At 64.2% G+C, this 18,813-nt stretch overlaps 3 protein-coding genes across 6 annotated transcripts; 2 read left to right on the top strand and 1 right to left on the bottom strand.

Annotated features, from left to right (window-relative positions):
* The first annotated feature begins 1,270 nt into the window (after positions 1 to 1,270).
* On the top strand, positions 1,271 to 4,660 carry RFC5 (replication factor C subunit 5). Of its 2 annotated transcripts, XM_005524503.3 has the most exons (11): positions 1,271 to 1,311; positions 1,983 to 2,047; positions 2,353 to 2,489; positions 2,784 to 2,863; positions 3,087 to 3,160; positions 3,297 to 3,456; positions 3,561 to 3,642; positions 3,722 to 3,851; positions 4,026 to 4,103; positions 4,188 to 4,242; positions 4,380 to 4,660. In XM_005524503.3, exons 1-11 carry the CDS (start codon positions 1,280 to 1,282, stop codon positions 4,474 to 4,476), a joined length of 990 nt encoding a protein of 329 aa, XP_005524560.1. In that variant the 5' UTR covers positions 1,271 to 1,279; the 3' UTR covers positions 4,477 to 4,660. The 2 variants fall into 2 exon arrangements, with proteins under 2 accessions (XP_005524560.1, XP_014109190.1); XM_014253715.2 differs by having other exon boundaries at positions 4,026 to 4,242.
* A 402-nt stretch (positions 4,661 to 5,062) lies between these two features.
* WSB2 (WD repeat and SOCS box containing 2) lies at positions 5,063 to 9,171 on the bottom strand. Of its 2 annotated transcripts, none has more exons than XM_014253708.2 (9): positions 9,098 to 9,171; positions 8,829 to 9,000; positions 7,834 to 8,066; positions 7,537 to 7,668; positions 7,165 to 7,265; positions 6,808 to 6,980; positions 6,387 to 6,500; positions 5,908 to 6,015; positions 5,063 to 5,710 (listed from the first exon to the last, which is right to left on the bottom strand). In XM_014253708.2, exons 1-9 carry the CDS (start codon positions 9,111 to 9,113, stop codon positions 5,548 to 5,550), a joined length of 1,212 nt encoding a protein of 403 aa, XP_014109183.1. In that variant the 5' UTR covers positions 9,114 to 9,171; the 3' UTR covers positions 5,063 to 5,547. The 2 variants fall into 2 exon arrangements, with proteins under 2 accessions (XP_014109183.1, XP_014109182.1); XM_014253707.2 differs by having other exon boundaries at positions 7,834 to 8,069.
* Positions 9,172 to 10,362: 1,191 nt separating this feature from the next.
* On the top strand, positions 10,363 to 18,797 carry RASAL1 (RAS protein activator like 1). 2 transcript variants are annotated; one of them, XM_088064897.1, is made up of 21 exons: positions 10,363 to 10,515; positions 11,707 to 11,763; positions 11,851 to 11,964; positions 12,047 to 12,108; positions 12,191 to 12,320; positions 13,095 to 13,176; positions 13,290 to 13,427; positions 13,631 to 13,719; positions 13,814 to 13,931; positions 14,013 to 14,166; positions 14,349 to 14,413; positions 14,490 to 14,602; positions 14,762 to 14,954; positions 15,055 to 15,192; positions 16,031 to 16,175; positions 16,278 to 16,459; positions 16,853 to 16,990; positions 17,441 to 17,576; positions 17,659 to 17,758; positions 18,176 to 18,240; positions 18,586 to 18,797. In XM_088064897.1, exons 1-21 carry the CDS (start codon positions 10,451 to 10,453, stop codon positions 18,795 to 18,797), a joined length of 2,496 nt encoding a protein of 831 aa, XP_087921023.1. In that variant the 5' UTR covers positions 10,363 to 10,450. The 2 variants fall into 2 exon arrangements, with proteins under 2 accessions (XP_087921023.1, XP_087921024.1); XM_088064898.1 differs by having other exon boundaries at positions 13,290 to 13,382.
* The last annotated feature ends 16 nt before the right edge of the window (positions 18,798 to 18,813 follow it).

Below are 18,813 nucleotides of genomic sequence, written 5' to 3' on the forward strand. Positions count from 1 at the left end.
GAAGGGCCATCTGTCACCGCTGTCACGCGCCAGAGGGATGGCTGAGGCTGCTGACCTCAGCTCCCAGCTCCCGCTTTCCTTTATGGGGCTGCAGGGGGGATAAAAGGGGGGAAAAAACCCAGGAAAGCAGCTGCCCTCCAGCAGATTTTTGGGTTTTCCTAGGATCCATCCTGGAGCTGTTGATGTTTTCACTTCCCTTGTCACCAGTGGCATTTTTCCAGGGATATTTTTGCCTGCCCTGCACCTCTACTTCCCAGTGCATTGCTTCCTGTTCTCATTCCACCTGCGTTTTCCAAGCCGGTGCCTCTCACTCCCGCCTGCTTTTCCTTCTGGGATCAGAGCAGCACCGCAGCATCACTCCAGCAGCCTGAGCGAATTCTCCCCTCTAAACCCCTTCTCTAAAGGAGGCTCCAGGGGTTTTCCAGAGGCACTGGGAAGCAGCAGGGATAGGGATAAAGGTGTTTTGTTGTGGCAGCCACCTCTGGAGTTTGCTGCTCCTGTCACACTGGGAGGATCCCAGATCTCTCCAAGTGTCCCTGCACTCAAAGGTGCCCCTCTCATCCCACTGGCATTCCGGGAGCAGGGGCACTGTGTTTTCCTAAAACCTTGATCCAGCAATTCCTGCTGCCGTGATTTCCCTGGGATCACCATCACCACCCTGCTCTGCTGAGCACCAGCACCGCGCTCTTCCCACAGTCACAGAGTCATGGGATGGCTTGGGCTGGAAGGGACCTTAAAGGTCACCTCATTCCACCTCCTGCCATGGTCAGGGACAGCAGGATGGGGGTGGGAATTCTCCCTCTCCATCCCAGTGGGAATGCTGTGCCCAGCTCCAGGGCCCTGCACAGGAGGGACCTGGAGCTGCTGGAGCCAGTCCAGAGGAGGCCATGGAGCTGCTCCAAGGGCTGGAGCCAGGCTGGGAGAGCTGGGGGTGCTCACCTGGAGAGGAGAAGCTCCAGGGACACCTCAGAGCCCCTTCCAGGGCCTAAAGGGGCTCCAGGAGAGCTGGAGAGGGACTGGGGACAAGGGATGGAGGGACAGGACACAGGGAATGGCTCCCACTGCCAGAGGGCAGGGCTGGATGGGATATTGGGCAGGAATTGTTCCCTGGCAGGGTGGGGAGGGGTGCCCAGAGCAGCTGCCCCTGGATCCCGGAGCTCTGGAATTGTTGGAAGGGGCCGGGATTTTCCCGGTCCAGCGGGACCCGCCCGCGCCCCTCAGGCCCGCCCCGCCCCGCCGCTCTCGCGCGGTTGGCGGAGCTCTCGCGAGACTTCCCAACATGGCGCCGGCGGGCAGCGCGAACCTGCCGTGGTACGGCCGGGAGCGGGGGGATAGCGGGATATCGGGATACCGGGATACCGGGATATCGGGATAGCGGGATAATGGGATATCGGGATACCGGGATACCGGGATATCGGGATACCGGGATATCGGGATAGTGGGATATCGGGATACCGGGATATCGGGATAGTGGGATATCGGGATAGCGGGATATCGGGATATCGGGATACCGGGATACCGAGATACCGGGATAGCAGGATATCGGGATAGCGGGATAGCGGGATATCGGGATAGCGGGATAGCGGGATATCGGGATACCGGGATAGCGGGATATCGGGATAGCGAGATACCAGGATACCGAGATACCGGGATAGCAGGATATCGGGATAGCGGGATATCGGGATAGCGAGTTACCGGGATATCGGGATACCGGGATAGCGGGATACCGGGATACTGGGATAGCGAGGTACCGGGATATCGGGATAGAGAGATACTGGGATAGCGGGATACCGGGATACTGGGATAGCGAGATACCGGGATAGCGAGATAGAGAGATACTGGGATATCGGGATACCGGGATACTGGGATATCGGGATAGCGGGATAGCGAGATACCGGGATACTGGGATAGCAGGATACCGGGATAACGTGGCGGGAGCTGCCCTGCGGCTGACTCCCCGCTCCTTTCCTTCCCCGGTGCAGGGTGGAGAAGTACCGTCCGCAGGCGCTGTCCGAGCTGGTGTCCCACCGGGACATCCTCAGCACCGGTAAGGGGTCCCAGCCCCGCTATCCTGCTGCTATCCCATTGTTATCCCATTGTTCTCCTCCCGCTATCCCATTGTTATCCCATTGTTCTCCTCCCGCTATCCCATTGTTATCCCATTGTTCTCCTCCCGCTATCCCATTGTTATCCCATTGTTCTCCTCCCGCTATCCCATTGTTATCCCATTGTTCTCCTCCCACTATCCCATTGTTATCCCATTGTTCTCCTCCCGCTATCCCGTTGCTATCCCGTTGTTATCCCACCGTTATCCCACCGTTATCCCACCATTATCCCACCGTTATCCCGTAGTGCAGCGCTTCATCAGCGAGGACCGGCTCCCCCATCTGCTTCTCTATGGGCCGCCCGGCACCGGGAAGACATCCACCATCCTGGCCTGTGCCAGGCAGCTCTACCGGGAGCGGGAGTTCGGCTCCATGGTGCTGGAGGTGAGCGGGAACAGGCTGGGATGGGATGGGATGGGGATGGGGATGGGGATGGGGATGGGGATGGGATGGGGATGGGATGGGGATGGGGATGGGGATGGGGATGGGATGGGGATGGGATGGGATGGGATGGGATGGGATGGGGATGGGGATGGGGATGGGGATGGGATGGGGATGGGATGGGATGGGATGGGGATGGGGATGGGGATGGGATGAGATAAGATGGGGTGGGAAGAGAAAGGTTGGGATGGGCTGGAATGGGATGAGGGGATATGGATCCACACCATTCCCTTCCAGCTCAACGCCTCCGATGACCGAGGCATCAACATCGTCCGAGGGCCCATCCTGAGCTTTGCCAGCACCAGGACCATCTTTAAGTACGTGGTGGGTCTGTGCTTCCCAAAGCTCCCCATCCCTTTGGCACCCTCCTGCCCTGGCACTTGGATTGGGAAGGAAGGTAATTTGGGAGGTCGTGAGGTGGGCAGGAACGCGCCCAGCAGGCACGGAGGATAAGGATGCAAGAAGGGCTTGCCAGGAGCCAGGATGGGAACAAACATCCCAGCTCCCCCTTCTCCAGCACCAAACCCACCCTTTTCCTAGGAAAGGCTTCAAGCTCGTCATCCTGGATGAAGCCGATGCCATGACCCAGGATGCTCAGAACGCCCTGAGGAGAGGTGAGGAGCGCTGGGAATTCCACACCATGGGAATCCCACACTGTGGGCAGCCATCAGCCTCATCCAGCCCAGCACAGGGTGGGAATCAGGACGAGGCAGCAGCCAAGGACCCTCCTCCCCTCCCTCCTTTTTGCAGTGATCGAGAAGTTCACAGAAAACACCCGGTTTTGCCTCATCTGCAACTACCTCTCCAAGATCATTCCCGCCCTGCAATCCCGCTGCACCCGCTTCCGCTTCGGCCCCCTGACCCCGGAGCTGATGGTGCCGCGGCTCCAGCACGTCATCCAGGAGGAGGGGTGAGTGGGGGATCCCTCCACACCTCCTCTGTCCCCATTCCCTGCCAGAGAGGAGCAGCAGGTTGGATTCCCACGGTTCCAGCTCCCCAGGTGTTGTTTTCCAGGGTGGATGTGACCGAGGATGGGATGAAGGCTCTGGTGACCCTCTCGAGCGGGGACATGCGCAGGGCCCTCAATATTTTGCAGGTGGGACTGTGGCCATCAGCCCCTGGCCAGCTGAGCTGGAGGGGCTTCTTCATCCCTCCTGTTCCCTCCTCTTCCTCAGAGCACCTCCATGGCCTTTGGGAAGGTGACAGAGGAAAACGTTTACACCTGCACGGGGCATCCCCTCAAGTCTGACATCGCCAACATCCTCGACTGGATGCTGAACCAGGATTTTTCCAGTGCCTACCGCAGTATCCTTTGCCCTGGGGGTTATTCCCAGCTGGGATAAATCCTGCTCTCTCCCAGGGATCTCTGTGATCTCTGTCTGGGGTGGATGCTGCTCGCCAGGGGTTGCTGCAGAGGATGAGGAGCAGATCTGGCAGGGAAGCGCCTGAAAGCAAGGCCTTGACTCGCTCTCATCCCAGAAATCATGGAGCTGAAGACGCTGAAGGGCCTGGCCCTGCAGGACATCCTCACCGAGATCCATCTCTTCGTGCACAGAGGTGGGGAAAGGATCCTGCTCCAGGTGATCCTGGAGAAGCCAAACTTCCCCCTGCCCCTCACCGAGTGTTTCCTTCTCTCCACAGTCGACTTCCCCCCCTCCATCCGCATCCAGCTGCTGATCAAGCTGGCAGACATCGAGTGAGTGTCACTGCCCCTCTGTGGGGACCCTGGGCTGGCTCCTGCTGGTTGCTGGGCACTGCTGGCACACAGCCCATGGCTTTGGGGGGCACCCACAGTGCTGGAAACCCCCAAAGCTGCCCTTGGCCCCTCTCCAGGTACCGCTTGGCTGCTGGCACCAGCGAGAAGATCCAGCTGAGCTCCCTCATCGCCGCCTTCCAGGTCACCAGGGACCTGGTGGCGGCTGAAGCCTGAGTCCTGCTGGGTGGATCTGCTGCTGGATTTGGGAAGGACCATCAGCCCCATGCCTGGAGCTATTCCCTGCAGCTTCCCAGTTCCTTTCTGGAAGCCTTGAGTGCAGAGTCAGGGTAAAAAGGTTGTTAAAAAGGTAACATTATTGCCAAGCTCCATGGGAAAATACAGGTGCCTCCAAAGCCCAGCAGGTCGCACTGGTCTTTGCTTTTCCCTCCTGAAGGGAGGTGGGGGGTTAGGGAAGCACCAGCTTTCTGTGTTCAGCTGTTCCCAAGGGAAAAACGACATCCTGGGGATGTTTGGAGGAGAATTCCCTCCACAAAGCCTGCCAGCACACAGGGAATGTGCTGTTGCTCCAGCCACCAGCTAAGCTGGAGGACAGGGACAAACACAACACTGCTGCATGCTCAGCACGTCTGGGAATTTGCCTGATTGAGTGCCACGCTCCAGCACAGAGAGAAGACAACAGAGGAATGGGAGCAGGGGGTGAAGCCACCTCTTCCCACAGGTGGACACCTCTGCCACCCCTCCCTGGCAGCCAGGGTGGTGCCAGGCACTCCCAGGTCACCTGAGCGAGCCAGGAGGGAAATCATGAGGAATCAATTTTTATTTATTGAGACCTGCTCGGGCTTGTCCCGCTCCTACCCACGCCAGGAGAGCGGCAGAGCCCGCGCTCCACCGGGATGGAGGGACATTCCCAGGTGGGTGTTTTGGGGGGGTTAACCCCATTTTTGTGCAGGTGACAACAGCTCTGCTCCCATAGCAGCTGCTCCACCATCATCCCACACCACTGCACTCAGAAGCAGAAGCAGCTGACCCAACCCCAGCAGGCAGCAGGGGACAGGGGGACCTGTGTCCCACCTGTGTCCCCTGCAGGGCCACCACAGCTCTGCCCCTCACCCTCTGCGTGGGATTTTGCTGGGTTTTTGTATTATGACACCGAAAAAAGCCCTCCACAGCCCCTAAACCACAGCAGCAGCAACGCTCCTGGCTCACGGCTCGGCGTTCCTGCGGCGCTGCCGGCCTGGGCTAAGCCCCAGGGCTCACCTCCGTGCCTCTGCTCTCCCTGCTGCCTTAAAAAGTCCGGTAAGTGAGGAATTCCTTCAGCTTCCTGGGAATGGGCAGCGCCAGCACCTGGTAGGTTGTGAGGAAGGTGCGCAGGGCTTTGCGGCACAAGTGCTTGAGCGACGAGAGGACTCTTGGGGCTGTCCAGAACTGGACGTGGCCATCCCTGGTCCTGCAACGGGATCCAAACACCCCTGAGCACATGGCAGAGGGACATGAGGAATCCCAGCTGGCCCCAAATATTCCCAAGCTTGCCAGGAGCACGTGTTCCCAAGCCCAGGAAAACTATCCCCAGGGAAACCCAGAATTTGCTGAGCTGCAGGAGGAGGGAGCAGCCCTGTGTTTCTCCACCCTCTCCTGTTTACTCACCCCGTGGCAATGAATCCTCCATGTGGGAAGTACATGCAGCACAGACCGTTGGTCATGGGGGCAAAGGCCACTGGAGACCGAAACTCCAAGGCCCAGATCCTCAGGAGCCTGTGGAGAAAGGGAGAGGACACAATGCAGTGTCTGCTGCCAAAATAAAGCCTCTGGGAGCACCTGAAGACACAAAAACAAGGATTTGCTTCCCATGGGAGTGTCCTAGGGAGGACTGTCCCCTGCTGAGCGAGTGACATGCTGAGGGTGGCGCAGCACCCAGGGGGACACGTACCTCAGCTCAGGGTGACAGGGCCCTGACCTTGCTAGCCCTTGTCACAGCCAAGCCATGGTGTTCCCACTGCCTGACCTTTCCACTTACTCCAGGAGTTGGTGGGGACCTGGTGCATTTATTCCCCACCTCCTGAGCTCCTGGTTCATTCTGGTCTCCTCCTGGGCCCCTCTGTGGGTCCCCACAGGGGTTCACTCACCTGTCATCTGCCACCGTGGCCAGGTAGAGCCCCTCAGGGGAGAAGCAGACGGAGCGCAGGGAGCTGGTGTGGATTTCACTGCTGGAATCCAGCGCAGAGTGCAACGGGACGTGGCTGTGGGTCAGGACAACATCCCAGCATCAGCTCTGAGCTGCCACCAGCCCCCTCCCCAGCTGAGGCTGGCAGAGCTGCCAAACTTGGCAAGCCAGACCCCCATCCTGCCTCTGGAAGCAGAGGAGTGGTGATGGCTGTGCCCAGCGAGAAGGAAAAGTCACATCCAGCCCTAAAAACCTCCCTGGCTTTGCTCTGTCCTGTCCCACAGTGTCCCCATGGTCCATTACCACAGTGTAGAGATGGTGGCTGTGCCCATCCAGCCCTAAAAACCTCTCTGGCACCGCTGTGTCCCCTCCCAGGTCTGTACCGCAGCGTCCTGAGCTGCTCCCCGGTGTAGGGGTCCCACATGATGACACAGGCGTCGTAGGAAGCGGTGACAAGGAGCGCAGAGTCCGGAGAGAAGTCACAGGACACCACACTGCTCTGGTGGCCCTCCAGCCTGCGGATGAGGGTGTAGGATCTCATGCTCCACAGCAGCGCCTGCGGGGTTTGGGCAGGGGATCAGGCTGGGAGCATCCCAAGGTTTGAAGCACATGGGTTCTGCTCCCAACTTCCAGCTCCTGAGGAGCCAGGGCTGGCCTGGCCCTTCTCCCAGGGGGTTTCTGGAGACATAAAGGGCTGGATTCAGCAGGGCCAGGGGTGGCTCCCATCCTGCAGGACTCACCGACTTCTCTCCAGCAGCAGAGCAGAGCATGCTGCAGTCCGGGGAGATGGAGCAGCAATAGACCCACTGCACATGGCCCGACAGCACCTGGACCTGCCGCCCTGGGGACAGCAGAAATGTGTCACCAGAGGGGAACAGGACTCCTTGCCTCTGCTCTCCCTCCCTTTCCCCAGTGGGAAACCGAGCTGGGGATTCCCTGGGTAAATCCCAAGGCAATGCCCTCCTGCATCTCCCAGGTTACCCTCTGCTCCCTGTCACAGGGCCTTCTGCCTCAAATGCTGTCCCCAAGATCCTCTCCCACCATCTTCCCTCCCGAGATGAGTTCCTCCCCATTCCCTGACCCAGCACGGGGATGTCCCTGCATGCTCCTACCGTCCCTGCTCAGGTCCCACACGCGCAAGGTCTTGTCCCTCGAGGCTGACACGAGGATGGGGCTTCCATTGGGAGCGAAGCTCAGGTCCCTGACGACATCCTGGTGTCCCAAGAGGCTGAAGAGGAGGTGCCCTGCAGAGAGGAGCCCTGCTCAGTGCCATCCATCCATGGGGAATGAGGCAGAGCCCCTCGTGCAGCCGACAGGGCAGGTATTGGGGAAGGAGGGATATGGGATCTCCTTGCACAGGGGAACAAGGGGACAGCCAGCCTGAAGCCACCACAGCGAGGGCTGCTCACCTGTCTGCACCTCCCACACCTTGATCTGCCCGTCGTTGAGCCCGGTGGCCAGGACCAGGCAGGGAAGCCCCGCGGCACAGGCAGGATCTGAGTCCCCATCCTCAGCTGCTGGCCAGGCACTGAAGGCCAGGCCCCACACGATCTGCCCACACTCCAGAGTCTTCTCCTTGGCCGCCCCACGGCTCCAGGTCTCCGCTTTGCCGCCCCGGCTCTTGCGCTCCGAGGTTTTGCAGCTGCTGGAGGGAGGCAGGGATGGGTAGAGTGTTCACCCCGAGACCCCCAGCTCCATGCACCCAGCTTCATCCCACACTGGGCAACTCCTGGGATCAATCCAAGCTGGAGCATGAATGGACAGAGAGCAGCACCGGAAGGACTTTGGTGCTGGTGGATGAGGGCTGGCCATGCCCTAGCCCAGAAACACCCTGGGCTGAGCCCCAGCATGGGCAGCAGGAAAGGAGAGGGAATTCTGCCCCACTCAGGTGAGATCCCACCTGCAGAGCTGCCCCAGACCTGGGGTTCCCAACATCAAAAGGATGTGGAACTGCTGGAGTGACAGCAGAGGAGATGCTCCAAGGGCTGGAGCCCCTCTGCTCTGGAGCCAGGCTGGGAGAGCTGGGGGTGCTCACCTGGAGAGGAGAAGCTCCAGGGACACCTCAGAGCCCCTTCCAGGGCCTAAAGGGGCTCCAGGAGAGCTGGAGAGGGACTGGGGACAAGGGATGGAGGGACAGGACACAGGGAATGGCTCCCACTGCCAGAGGGCAGGGCTGGATGGGATATTGGGCAGGAATTGTTCCCTGGCAGGGTGGGCAGGCCCTGGCACAGGGTGCCCAGAGCAGCTGGGGCTGCCCCTGGATCCCTGGCAGTGCCCAAGGCCAGGTTGGATGGGGTTTGGATCAGCCAGGGACAGCAGAAGGTGTCCCTGCCATGGCAGGGGGTGGATGAGATGGGCTTTAGGGTCCCTTCCAGCCCAGACCATTCCATGACTCCGCACTCACAGCTCGGCCTCCCCCAGGGGCCACGGGATCAGCTTGACCACGCAGTGTCCCTGGGACCAGGCGAACCAGGCCCCGTCAGGGGAGAAGGCGACGCTCCAGGTCTCGCAGCTGGATTTCCAATCGTAGCGCTGGGGCCGGCCCGGCTTCAGCTCCGCCAGCAGCACCGGCTCCTCTGCGGCGGGACGGCCCCGTTACCCGCGGATCCCCAAAAAGCGCCGTCACCCCTCACATCCCCAGCCCCCGCTGTGCCCCCGCCCGGTCCCGCTCACCTCCGCTCGGCTTCATGGCGGCCCCGCCGCCCGCTCGGCCCCGCCGGGCCCGCCCGGCCCAGGGCGGCGGCGGCGGCGGCGGAAGCGGCGGCGAGGGGAGGGGAGGGGACCCGGAGCCACCTCCTCCGGCCCCGCCAGCGAACGGCACCGCCCCGGAGCGGGGAGAGCGGGGATGGGCCGGGAGAGGGACGGGAACGAACCCCCCGAGGGAGACACGGCGGGCACCGGGCCCGCCCCCACCCGCCGGGCCCGGGGAGCAGCGACCCCCTCAGGGACCCCCCACCCACAGAGTGACACCCCCACACCAGTGACCCCCCAGCACCCACACAGTGACCCCCAGCACCCACAGAGTGACCCCCAGCACCCACACAGTGACCCCCACCCACCAGTGATCCCCCCCCAGGACCCAGCAGCCGCTGGATGACCCCCCCCATTCAGCACCCCAAGGATCTCATTGACCCCCCCTTTAGCAGCACCCCGATGACCCCGCGCCCCCACATCGTCCCCCCCAAGTACCCCCCTTTGAGCCCCTCCAGCCCCCTCTGGCTGATGCCCACCCTGGCAGTGCCTGCCGTAAGTCCTGTGGCCAGCGCACCCCCGCACCCCGAGTTCCGCAGCCTCCAGCCCCCCCAGTACCCCTCACCAGGGCAGGGATATCCCCCCTCGGCCCCCAGTGCCCCCCATCCTCTCTGGCTCGGGGTCCCTGGTGCAGCGAGGCCGGGCTGCAGGGAGCTGTGGGGTTGGGGTGCTGCACCCACAGACCCCCCAGGACCTGCTGGAGTCCCCCCAGATGGGCTCAGCGCGTCCCCTCTGAGGGCTGGGGTCACCCGCAGGTCCCTTGGGACCCTCCTCCCTCCCCTGAATTCCAGCGTTCACCAATTCCCCTCCACTTTGGGGTCCAGCCCGAGCCCCCCGCCCCGGGGGACACCCACCCCTTGTGCCCCTCAGCTCTGACACGACAGACGCCCCCCCCCACCACCACAGGTACCACCGCTCTGCCAGGCCCCGTGCCTCAGTTTCCCCGCCTCTAGGACGGAGGGTGGCTTTGCTCTGTGGTCCCCGTGGTGGGACCCCCACGGTGGGCACGGTGCCACCCCAGCCGCGCTCGCCCGCGGCTCGGGCTCAGGTGGGAGCGGAGCGGCGACAAAAACAACCGAGAAGAGGAAAGAGGAAGAAGCGACGGGGAGAAGCGGCGGAGGAGGAGGAGGAGGAGGAGGAGCAGGAGGAGGAGGAGGAGGAGGAGGAGGAGGCCGGTGCTGGCAGCCCCGCCGGCGCTTTGCGGGGGCTCAGGACACCCCCGGGCACCCATAGCAGCCCCCCAGGTGCCCACCCCGAAGTCTGAAGGTCGCCGGCATGGCCAAAACCACCTCGCTGCGCTGCCGGGTGCTGGAGGGGAAGGACCTGCCCGCCAAGGACGTGTGAGTGGCTCGGGGGGCTCAGGGCCCCCTGTTTTCCCCAGACCCATCCCGGGAGGTGTGGTGGGGATGCTGGCTGCTCTGCCCTCCCAGGGTGTTCTTCTCTCCGTACAGTTTTGGGGGTCTCTGCTTGCACCCATTACCCCCAAAGTGGGGGTCTGGGGTGTGCAGGGACTGCCAGCCCCCCCCCACCCCAATCCCCCAGGGGTGTATGAGCCCCCCAACCCCTTCAGCATCCCTTTCGTGCCTCCCAGCAGGGTGGGCACAGAGGATGTCCCCAAACCTGGGGGTGACACTGGGGGGGGGGGGCACAGCCCCTGCACCCCGACCCCTGCTGGGCAGCTGCACCCTTTGGGGGGTGCTGGGGTGAGCGGGGGGTGCAGGGAGACCCCCGCCCGCTCCTGCTCCGAGGAGCTGGCAGTCCCGGCTACCTCCGGATGTGCCAACCTGGCACCGCCGGCCGCTCCCAGCGCCGGGCAGCCGGGATCGGTGCCGTGTCCTTGCCTCAGTTTCTGCCCCCGGAGGTGTCGCGGTGCCGCGCTGGGTGTCCCACTGAGGGGGTCTGGGCACAGCGGGCGATCTGCACAATGATGGGGTTCCTCCCAGCGCCCCCAAATCCCGCTTGGGGCTGTCGTGGGGCTGCAGGGAGGGTCGGGGTGAGCCGCTCCCGCTTCCCGTCCCGTGGTAGGGATAAAGGCTGAGGTCACCTCCTTCATCCATCTCGGGGTCCCAATCCTTGTGGAAGCACCTCCTGGGGATTTGGGGCTCCAGCAGCACCCCAGGGCCAGCGCCCCTCGGCGCTGCTCCAGCTGCCATAAACCAGCAGAAAGGGGGGGCCGGGTGGATGATCCCTGGATCCAGCCCTCATCCCTCTGCCCTGTGCTCCCGGTGGAAAGGGCCAGACCGGTGGCACCCGCCACCGTGGGCTGTCACAGAGGCTCGGGCTGCTGGACAGACAGCGGTACCCGCGGGTGGGTGACACAGGGACACGCGGCGATGGCTCGGGGTGACCCACAGCAGGTCCCTCGGCTCAAGGAGGGCCGGGAAATGTCCCCATCGCGGTGTCAGCTGCAGGGCCAGGCTGAGACCGGGCAACTCACCTCAGCGCCGGGGCTGGTGCTGGGGTTTGAGGCCCCCCAGGATGGGAGATCCCCGAGTGGGGGCTGACCCTGGGCACCACCATCCCCTGCCCAGGACCGGCTCCAGCGATCCCTACTGCGTGGTCAAAGTGGACAACGAGGTGGTGGCCAGGTAAGGGGACACTGTCCCACGCTGGGAGGGGACACGCAGGAGTGGGAGATCTGCCCTGGCTCGCAGCCACCTCTGCCATCCCGGCAGGACAGCCACGGTGTGGAAGAGCCTGAACCCTTTCTGGGGTGAGGAAATCACGCTGCTTTTGCCCCGGGGATTCCACGGCCTCACCATCTACGTGCTGGATGAAGACACCATCGGGTATGGGGACGACACGGGCAGGGGGCACCCCCGAGGGGTGGCAGGTCCCCAGCAGTGTCCTGCTGTGTCTGTTCCCCCACAGGCAGGACGATGTCATTGGCAAGGTCTCGCTCAGCCACCAGCAGATCTCGGCCGAGCCGCGGGGTGAGTGGGGGGCACGGCAGGGTGGGGGGACAGCGGGACCCATGCTGGCACCACGGGGTGCCCACGCTGTCCCCCTCGGCAGGCATTGACAGCTGGCTCAGCCTGGCACCGGTGAACCCCGACCAGGAGGTGCAGGGCGAGATCCACCTGGAGCTTCGAGTCCCCGAGCGGGGCCACCCGCGGGTGCTGCGCTGCCACCTCATCCAGGCCAGGTTGGGGGGCTGGCAGCGCCGGGGGGGCTGCGACCACCGCGGGGTCCTCGTTTTGGTGGGAGGGAGGAGAGGAGGGGACGGGGACAGTGGTGGGGTTTGTGTTTTATTTTCCACATTCGGAAGGATCCTCGCTGTGCCAGGTTGGGGACATCAGCGGCGCCAACCCACGTGTGATGATGCCATGGGGGCTCAGTGGGAAATGTGCTGCCATCCCTGCTTGGGGACAGGGACACAGGAGCCCCACGGAGTACCCAGGGTTGGTCCCCAGCAGAGTGGTTGGCTCTCACACCATATTTTTGCCCTTTGCTTTCAAAACTTGGGGAAACTGAGGCACGTCCCGGGCTGCCCGTCTGGGTGTGGGGGTGTAGATGTGTGTACAAGTGTGTGCACGCGTGTGAGCGTGCACGGGGGCACACACGCGGTGACACACACACACGGTGACACACACATGGTGGCACACACACAGACACGCACAGCTGACAGATGGAGCAGCCGGCAGAGGCAGCATCCCGCTGCCATGGCAACCAAAGCGGCTACCAAGGCAACAGGATGGCCATGGGGACAGGGTGGCCATGGGGACAGCCAGGAGGGGCGGCAGCACCCCCCACAAGGGACTGGAGGAGGAAGAGCTCCCCTGGAAATGGAGGCACGATCTCCCCAGCATCTGCCCCACATGCCCGGCCGAGCTGGGACAACGCGGGGATGTTGGGCTGCAGGGACCGCGATGGAGGGGACAAACCCGCTGTGCCCCCGCTGACCCCCATGTCCTCACAGGGACCTGGCCCCCCGCGACCCCTCGGGCACCTCGGACCCCTTTGGCCGGGTGTCGTGCTGCGGGCACACGTTGGAGACAGCCGTGAGTCAGGGCTGGCTGCTGGCTGTGGCAGCCGGTCCCCCGCCGAGCCAGGAGGCTCAGGGACCCTCGGGCACCTCCTCGTCCCCTCGGTCAGCAGTCCCTGTGCCCAGCAGGTGGTTAAGAGAAGCCGCTTCCCGCACTGGGATGAGGTGCTGGAGTTCGAGCTGCCGGAAGGGGAGCTGGGAGAGGCTGCGCTGAGCGTGGAGGTTTGGGACTGGGACATCGTGGGCAAGAATGACTTCCTGGGCCGGGTGAGGACCTCGGGGCACGCCGGAATGGGGCAGGCTCCTGGGGGCACCTCTGCACCCCCCTGTGTGGGGTCTGGGTGACCACAGGTTAGCACCCACCGGGATGGGGCAGTGCCACCCTGCGTGTCCTGGGCTGTCCCCAAGGGAGGTGCAGCACAGGGAACTGGCACGTCCTCCCCCCATCCAGACCTGCCTCTGTCCCCCAGGTCGAGTTCTGCTTGGACTCCCTCTGCCCGGGCCCCACCAGGGGCTGGTTCCAGCTCCTGCCCTTCCCCAGCACCACCAAGGACCGCGGGTGAGTGCAGGCAGAGGGGACAGGTGGTTGTGACCAAAGCAGAACGAGGTGGCCCCCATGGAGAGACCCGTGTGAGTCCCCCGTGTCATTGCAGGGGACAGCTGGGTGCCCTGAGGCTGGCAGTGAGGCTGCTGGAGGACACGGTCCTGCCCTCCCACCACTACCAGCCCCTCATCCAGCTCCTCACCGAGCCCATCCTCTGCCCGGCCCAGGTGGGTGCTGGGGCTGCAGGGAGCTTTGGGGTGACCTCGCAGTGTGGAGGCCTCGCTGTGCCCACCCTGACCTCCCCACAGTCCCCCGAGGGCACGGCCCTGGCTGTCCTGGAGGAGGTGACCTCAGGGGAGAGCCGGCAGGAAGTGGCCACCAAGTTGGTGAAGATCTTCTTGGGCCAGGGCTTGGCTGTGCCCCTCCTGGACTACCTCACCACCCGCGAGCTGGCCAGGACCAGTAAGTGCCCAGGGCCACCCCGAGAAACCCCAAGCCAGGGTCCTCCCAGATCTCCAGGGAGAAAGAGTGAGACACCAAGGAGGAGGCAGGAAAGGTGCCACGTGTCCCTGAGGTTGGGCACACCAGGGACAGCTGGGATGTCACCCTGTGCCTGCCTTGCCACAGCCTCTGTGCTCTTCCAGCTGATCCCAACACCCTCTTCCGCTCCAACTCGCTGGCCTCCAAATCCATGGAGCAGTTCATGAAGGTGAGCATGGGGACACTTCCATGATGTCCCAGCAGGGCACCTGGGGACAAGGACAGTGCCTTCCCATCCCTTGCAGGTGGTGGGGCTGCCCTACCTGCACGGGGTCCTGAAGCCAGTGGTGAACCGCGTCTTTGAGGAGAAGAAATACGTGGAGCTGGACCCCGGCAAGATGGAGCTGAGCCGGGGCAGGTGGGCACAGGGGGATGTCTGGGAGGGGCACAGGGCACCTGCCATGTCCCTGTGTTCCCTGCAGGAAGGGGCCACCTATTGCTGCTGAGCCCACGGGTCGCTTTTGGCCAGCTCAGGGTCCCCATTCCTGGTGTCCCTGACCTGGCGGTGTCCCCACAGGAGGTTCTCCTTCAAGGGGTCCCTGTCGGAGGCACAGGTGCGGGAGAGCAGCCTGGAGCTGCTGAAGGGCTACCTGGGGGACATCATCGATGCCATCGTGGGCTCGGTGGACAAGTGTCCCCTCCCCATGAGGGTGGCCTTCAAGCAGCTGCGCAGGCGGGCGGAGGAGCGATTCCCCTCGGCACAGCACGAGGTGGGGCCACGGTGGGGCTGGGGGTCTGCACAACCCCAGGACCACCACCCCAAGCTCTGGGCTGTCCCTGTCCCCATCGCTGTCCCTGTTCCCCACCCAGGAGGTCCGGTACTTCTCCATCAGTGGGTTTCTCTTCCTTCGCTTCTTCGCTCCCGCCGTCCTCACCCCGAAGCTCTTCGGGCTCCGGGAGCAGCACGCGGAGCCCTGCACCGGCCGCACGCTCCTGCTGCTCGCCAAGGTGGGGGAAAGGATGGGGACACCAGGGAGGAGTGGGGACCCTTGGGAAGGGAGGGGACATCGGGGAGGGATGGGGATCCTTGGGGAGGGTGGGAGACACCAGAGAGGGATGGGGATCCTTGGGGAGGGTGTGGGGACCTGAGGAGGGATGGAGACACTGAGGAGGGATGGGAACCACAGGAGAGGGTTGGGGAGCCCAGGGAGGGTGGGAATCCTCGGGAGGGTGGGAATCCTGGGGAGGGATGGGGATCCTTGGGGATGAACAGGGGTCTTGAGGAGGGATGGAGACTCCAGTGAGGGACGGGAACCCTTGGAGAGGGATGGGGTCCTTGGGGATGAATGAGGACACTTGGGGTGGGTGAGGGACCTGCAGAGGGATGGGGACCACTGGGAGATACAAGAGTTGTGGGGAGGGTTAGGGACTGCCCAGGGAGTGTTTGGGACTTCAGGGAGAAACCTCAGAAAGGACAGAGACTTCTGTGGGGGATGTGGAGAGATGGGAACCCACAAGGGATGGGGAGGCCAGAAAGGCAGGAGACCCTGGGGAGGGACAGAACCCCCAGGGAACAATGGGGACAAGGAGGGCAGAGCCATTCCTGCCCCTCTGCCACACACCCATGGGCTGGCTCCTTCCTGTGCCACTTGAGGCCAGTCCTGCCTGTCCCCAGGACATGCCACCACAAGCTGGGCACAGCACAGGGGCAGAATTTGGCTCCCATCACCCCTCCAGCTGCTCCACTTTTCCCATCCCCAACCCCTGAGCCCTCGGGGTCCAGGGGAGCAGCCAGGGGGCTCCAGGGGGTCACACAGCAGCCTGACCCCTTCCCTGCGTGGGACAGGCGCTGCAGACCATCGGGAACCTGGGGCTGCATCTGGGGCAGGGCAAGGAGCCCTGGATGGCGCTGCTGAACTCCGTCCTCCTGCCCAGTGTCACCCGTGTCCGGGCCTTCCTGGATGCCCTGGTCACCGTGGAGAGCCCCGAGGGTGAGCAGGGACAGTGGGCAGGGAGGGGACATTGCTGGTGCCACGTCGGTGGCTGTGGGAGTTGGTGGCATTTGGGGTGACACCGCTGCCTCCCTGCCACAGCCACAGTGGGCGAGGTGCCAGTGCCACAGGGACATCCCCAGCCCTCGGCCACCATCAAGGAGGGTCCCCTGCACACCTGCCCAGAGCAGGGGGTGGCACTGCTGCCCCGCTTTGCCTTCAAGAAGAGGCACTTCAGGCTCAGCAGCCAGGCCCTGGCCTATGCCAAGGTCCCCCAGGGGCAGGTGGGTGCTGCCCTGGACCCCCACCCTGTGCTGGGTGCCCAGAGGTGGGGGGAAGGACGTGGGCACATCTTTTGGGGTGTTTGGGGTATCCAGGTGAGCTGCTCCATCCCACTGGAATGAGTAGAGGATATGGACATGGACATGGACATATATTTTGGGATGTTTGGGGTTCCCCAGGTATTCCATGGATATGGGTAATGGACATGGACACATATTTTGGGGTGCTTTGGGGTATCCAGGTGCACTGGTCCATCCTGGTGGAACAGGTGGGGGATGTGGGTGCAGATGTTTCGGGGTGTTTGGGGGTATCCAGGTGCACTGTTCCACCCCGGTGGAGTGAGTGGGGGTTATGGATGTGAGTGCACACATTTTGGGGTGTTTGGGGGTCCCCAGGCGCTCGGCTCCATCCCAGTGGAGTGGATCCGGGCAGTGGAGCAGGTGGACAAGGGCACCTTCCAGCACCCCCACGTCCTGCAGGTGGTGGCACAGGATGACACCGGGCAGCTCCACACCACCTACCTCCAGTGCAAGGTGGGTGACCCCACCCTGCCCAGCACCCCAAGAAGCCCAGGAACCCCCCCACCACAACGCCCTGGGGCCCCCCATCCCCAGCAGCCAGCCGGGGGCACCCCCATGGGACAATGGGAATGGTCCCAAATCCGGCTGTACCGGGCACCTGCTGTACTGGGAGCACTGGGAGTACTGAGGTCGAGGGGCTAACTGGGTATACTGGGGAAGCTGGGGTGTTGTACCCTGGCTGTACTGGAGTCACTGGGGTACCAGCCCTGTTCGTACTGGGGACCCTGGTGTACCCCGGCTCCCGCAGCACCATCTCCCCTCACTTCCTACCGGGCAGCTTTGCCACCAAACTGTCACTCCTGTCCCCCAGCCTCGGTGCCCATCCCTTCCTCCTCCCTCCTCCTCCTCCCCGGCACTGGCAGTGCCCAGCCCGGGGTGTCCCGGTCCCTGCTGTCCCCGCAGAGCTCCCCGGAGCTGTGGCAGTGGCTGTGGGCGCTGCGCCAGGCCACCAGCGCCAACAGGGACATGCTGCCCACTTGCCACCCCGGCACCTTCCGCGCCGGCCGCTGGACCTGCTGCCTGCAGCCCACCCGCGCCGGTAGGAGCGGGGGTCCCCCGGGGTCGGGGTGGCCGGGAGGGCGGTGTCGGTGTCCCCGTGTCGCCACCGCTGTCGTTGGCAGCGCCCGGGTGCAGCCGTACCCACGGCACGGTGGTGCTGGCAGAGTGGAGCGACCTCGGGGACGCCGCGGTGGCAGCACAGAGCCTCTACGGGCACCTGCGGTGAGCCCGGGGGGTCCCGGGGGGCTTTTGGGTGCCGCTGGGCGCTGGGAAGCTGCTGAGGGTCCCTGTCCCACTGTCCCACTGGCTGCTGGTGCCCACGCGCGGGTCCTGAGGGTCCTTTAGGTGGCGGTGGGCAGGGTGGCAGCGTGTTGAGGGTCTTTGTCCCCAAGGACAGTGGGAGCTGAGCGTCACGGGGTCCTTTGGGTGCTGACAGGCATGGTGAGAGCCCGCTGAGGGTCCCTGTCCTGCACGGTGGGGGGGAACCAGGGGTCCAGAGGGTGGCACAGGGCTCCGGAGGACATTTAGGTGCTGGTGGGCGGCGTGGGAGTGTCCCTGTCCCCCAGGACGGTGGGAGCTGGGGGTCCCTTGGCTGCTGCAGGGCAGGGGGGGAGTGTCTTGAGGGTCCCTGTCGCGCAGGGCAGCGCTGGCCGGGGGTCCCGAGGGCAGCGCGGTGGGCGGGCCCCCCTGCCCGGGCCAGGCAGGTACGGGACGGGACACTGGGGCGGCCATGGGGTGGGGGCGGGCACCACGGAGCACTGCACTGGCTCCCTCCACGAGGGGACAGCACATCCACACGGGGACACGGGGACACGGACAGTCCGGGAGGCTGGAGGGCGGTGGGGACGCGGGGTGGGATGTGATGGGACGGGGGGAGCGGGTGGGGTAGGGGCGTGATAGGGGACGGGGCCGGGGGGCACAGCACGGGGGAGTGTCGGGGATGGATGCGGGGCTATGGGGGGGAAATGCCCGCGGGTGGCACCAGGAGACCGCCGCGGGGGTGAGGGGTGCGGGTGGGTGCCGGGCACTGAGCCCACCCCGGGGTGCAGCGGGGCGCCTTGGGGACAGGCTGCAGGAAGTGCTGCGTGACCTGGACATCGCCCACGCCGCCTTCGGCCACCGCGACGAGACCCCAGAGCCACCCCCAAGTCCTCTCCCTGCCCCGAGACCCCCGGCACCCCCCCCAGCCCGCGCCGGGAGGGGCAGGGACGCCGCAGAGGGGACGCGGGGACAGCAGCCCGACACGGGGTGTATTCTGTAACACAGAGATGTACATG

Source organism: Pseudopodoces humilis, chromosome 20 (genome assembly GCF_049639895.1).
Source record: "Pseudopodoces humilis isolate 2021_Gansu_Grassland_sample_001 chromosome 20, ASM4963989v1, whole genome shotgun sequence".
Lineage (NCBI taxonomy): Eukaryota > Metazoa > Chordata > Aves > Passeriformes > Paridae > Pseudopodoces > Pseudopodoces humilis.

Coding starts and splice junctions, on each gene's coding strand:
- RASAL1 (XM_088064897.1), top strand. CDS start 10,451: ATGGCCAAAACCACCTCGCTGCGCTGCCGGGTGCTGGAGGGGAAGGAC. Junction 13,932..14,012: donor CCATCCTCTGCCCGGCCCAG/GTGGGTGCTGGG, acceptor ACCTCCCCACAG/TCCCCCGAGGGCACGGCCCT. Junction 18,241..18,585: donor CCCCTGCCCGGGCCAGGCAG/GTACGGGACGGG, acceptor CCCGGGGTGCAG/CGGGGCGCCTTGGGGACAGG.
- RFC5 (XM_014253715.2), top strand. CDS start 1,280: ATGGCGCCGGCGGGCAGCGCGAACCTGCCGTG. Junction 3,161..3,296: donor TCAGAACGCCCTGAGGAGAG/GTGAGGAGCGCT, acceptor TCCTTTTTGCAG/TGATCGAGAAGTTCACAGAA. Junction 3,643..3,721: donor GGGCCCTCAATATTTTGCAG/GTGGGACTGTGG, acceptor CCTCTTCCTCAG/AGCACCTCCATGGCCTTTGG.
- WSB2 (XM_014253707.2), bottom strand. Junction 7,669..7,833: donor GGTGTGGGAGGTGCAGACAG/GTGAGCAGCCCT, acceptor TCCTCTCTGCAG/GGCACCTCCTCTTCAGCCTC. Junction 7,266..7,536: donor GTGGGACCTGAGCAGGGACG/GTAGGAGCATGC, acceptor TGCTGTCCCCAG/GGCGGCAGGTCCAGGTGCTG.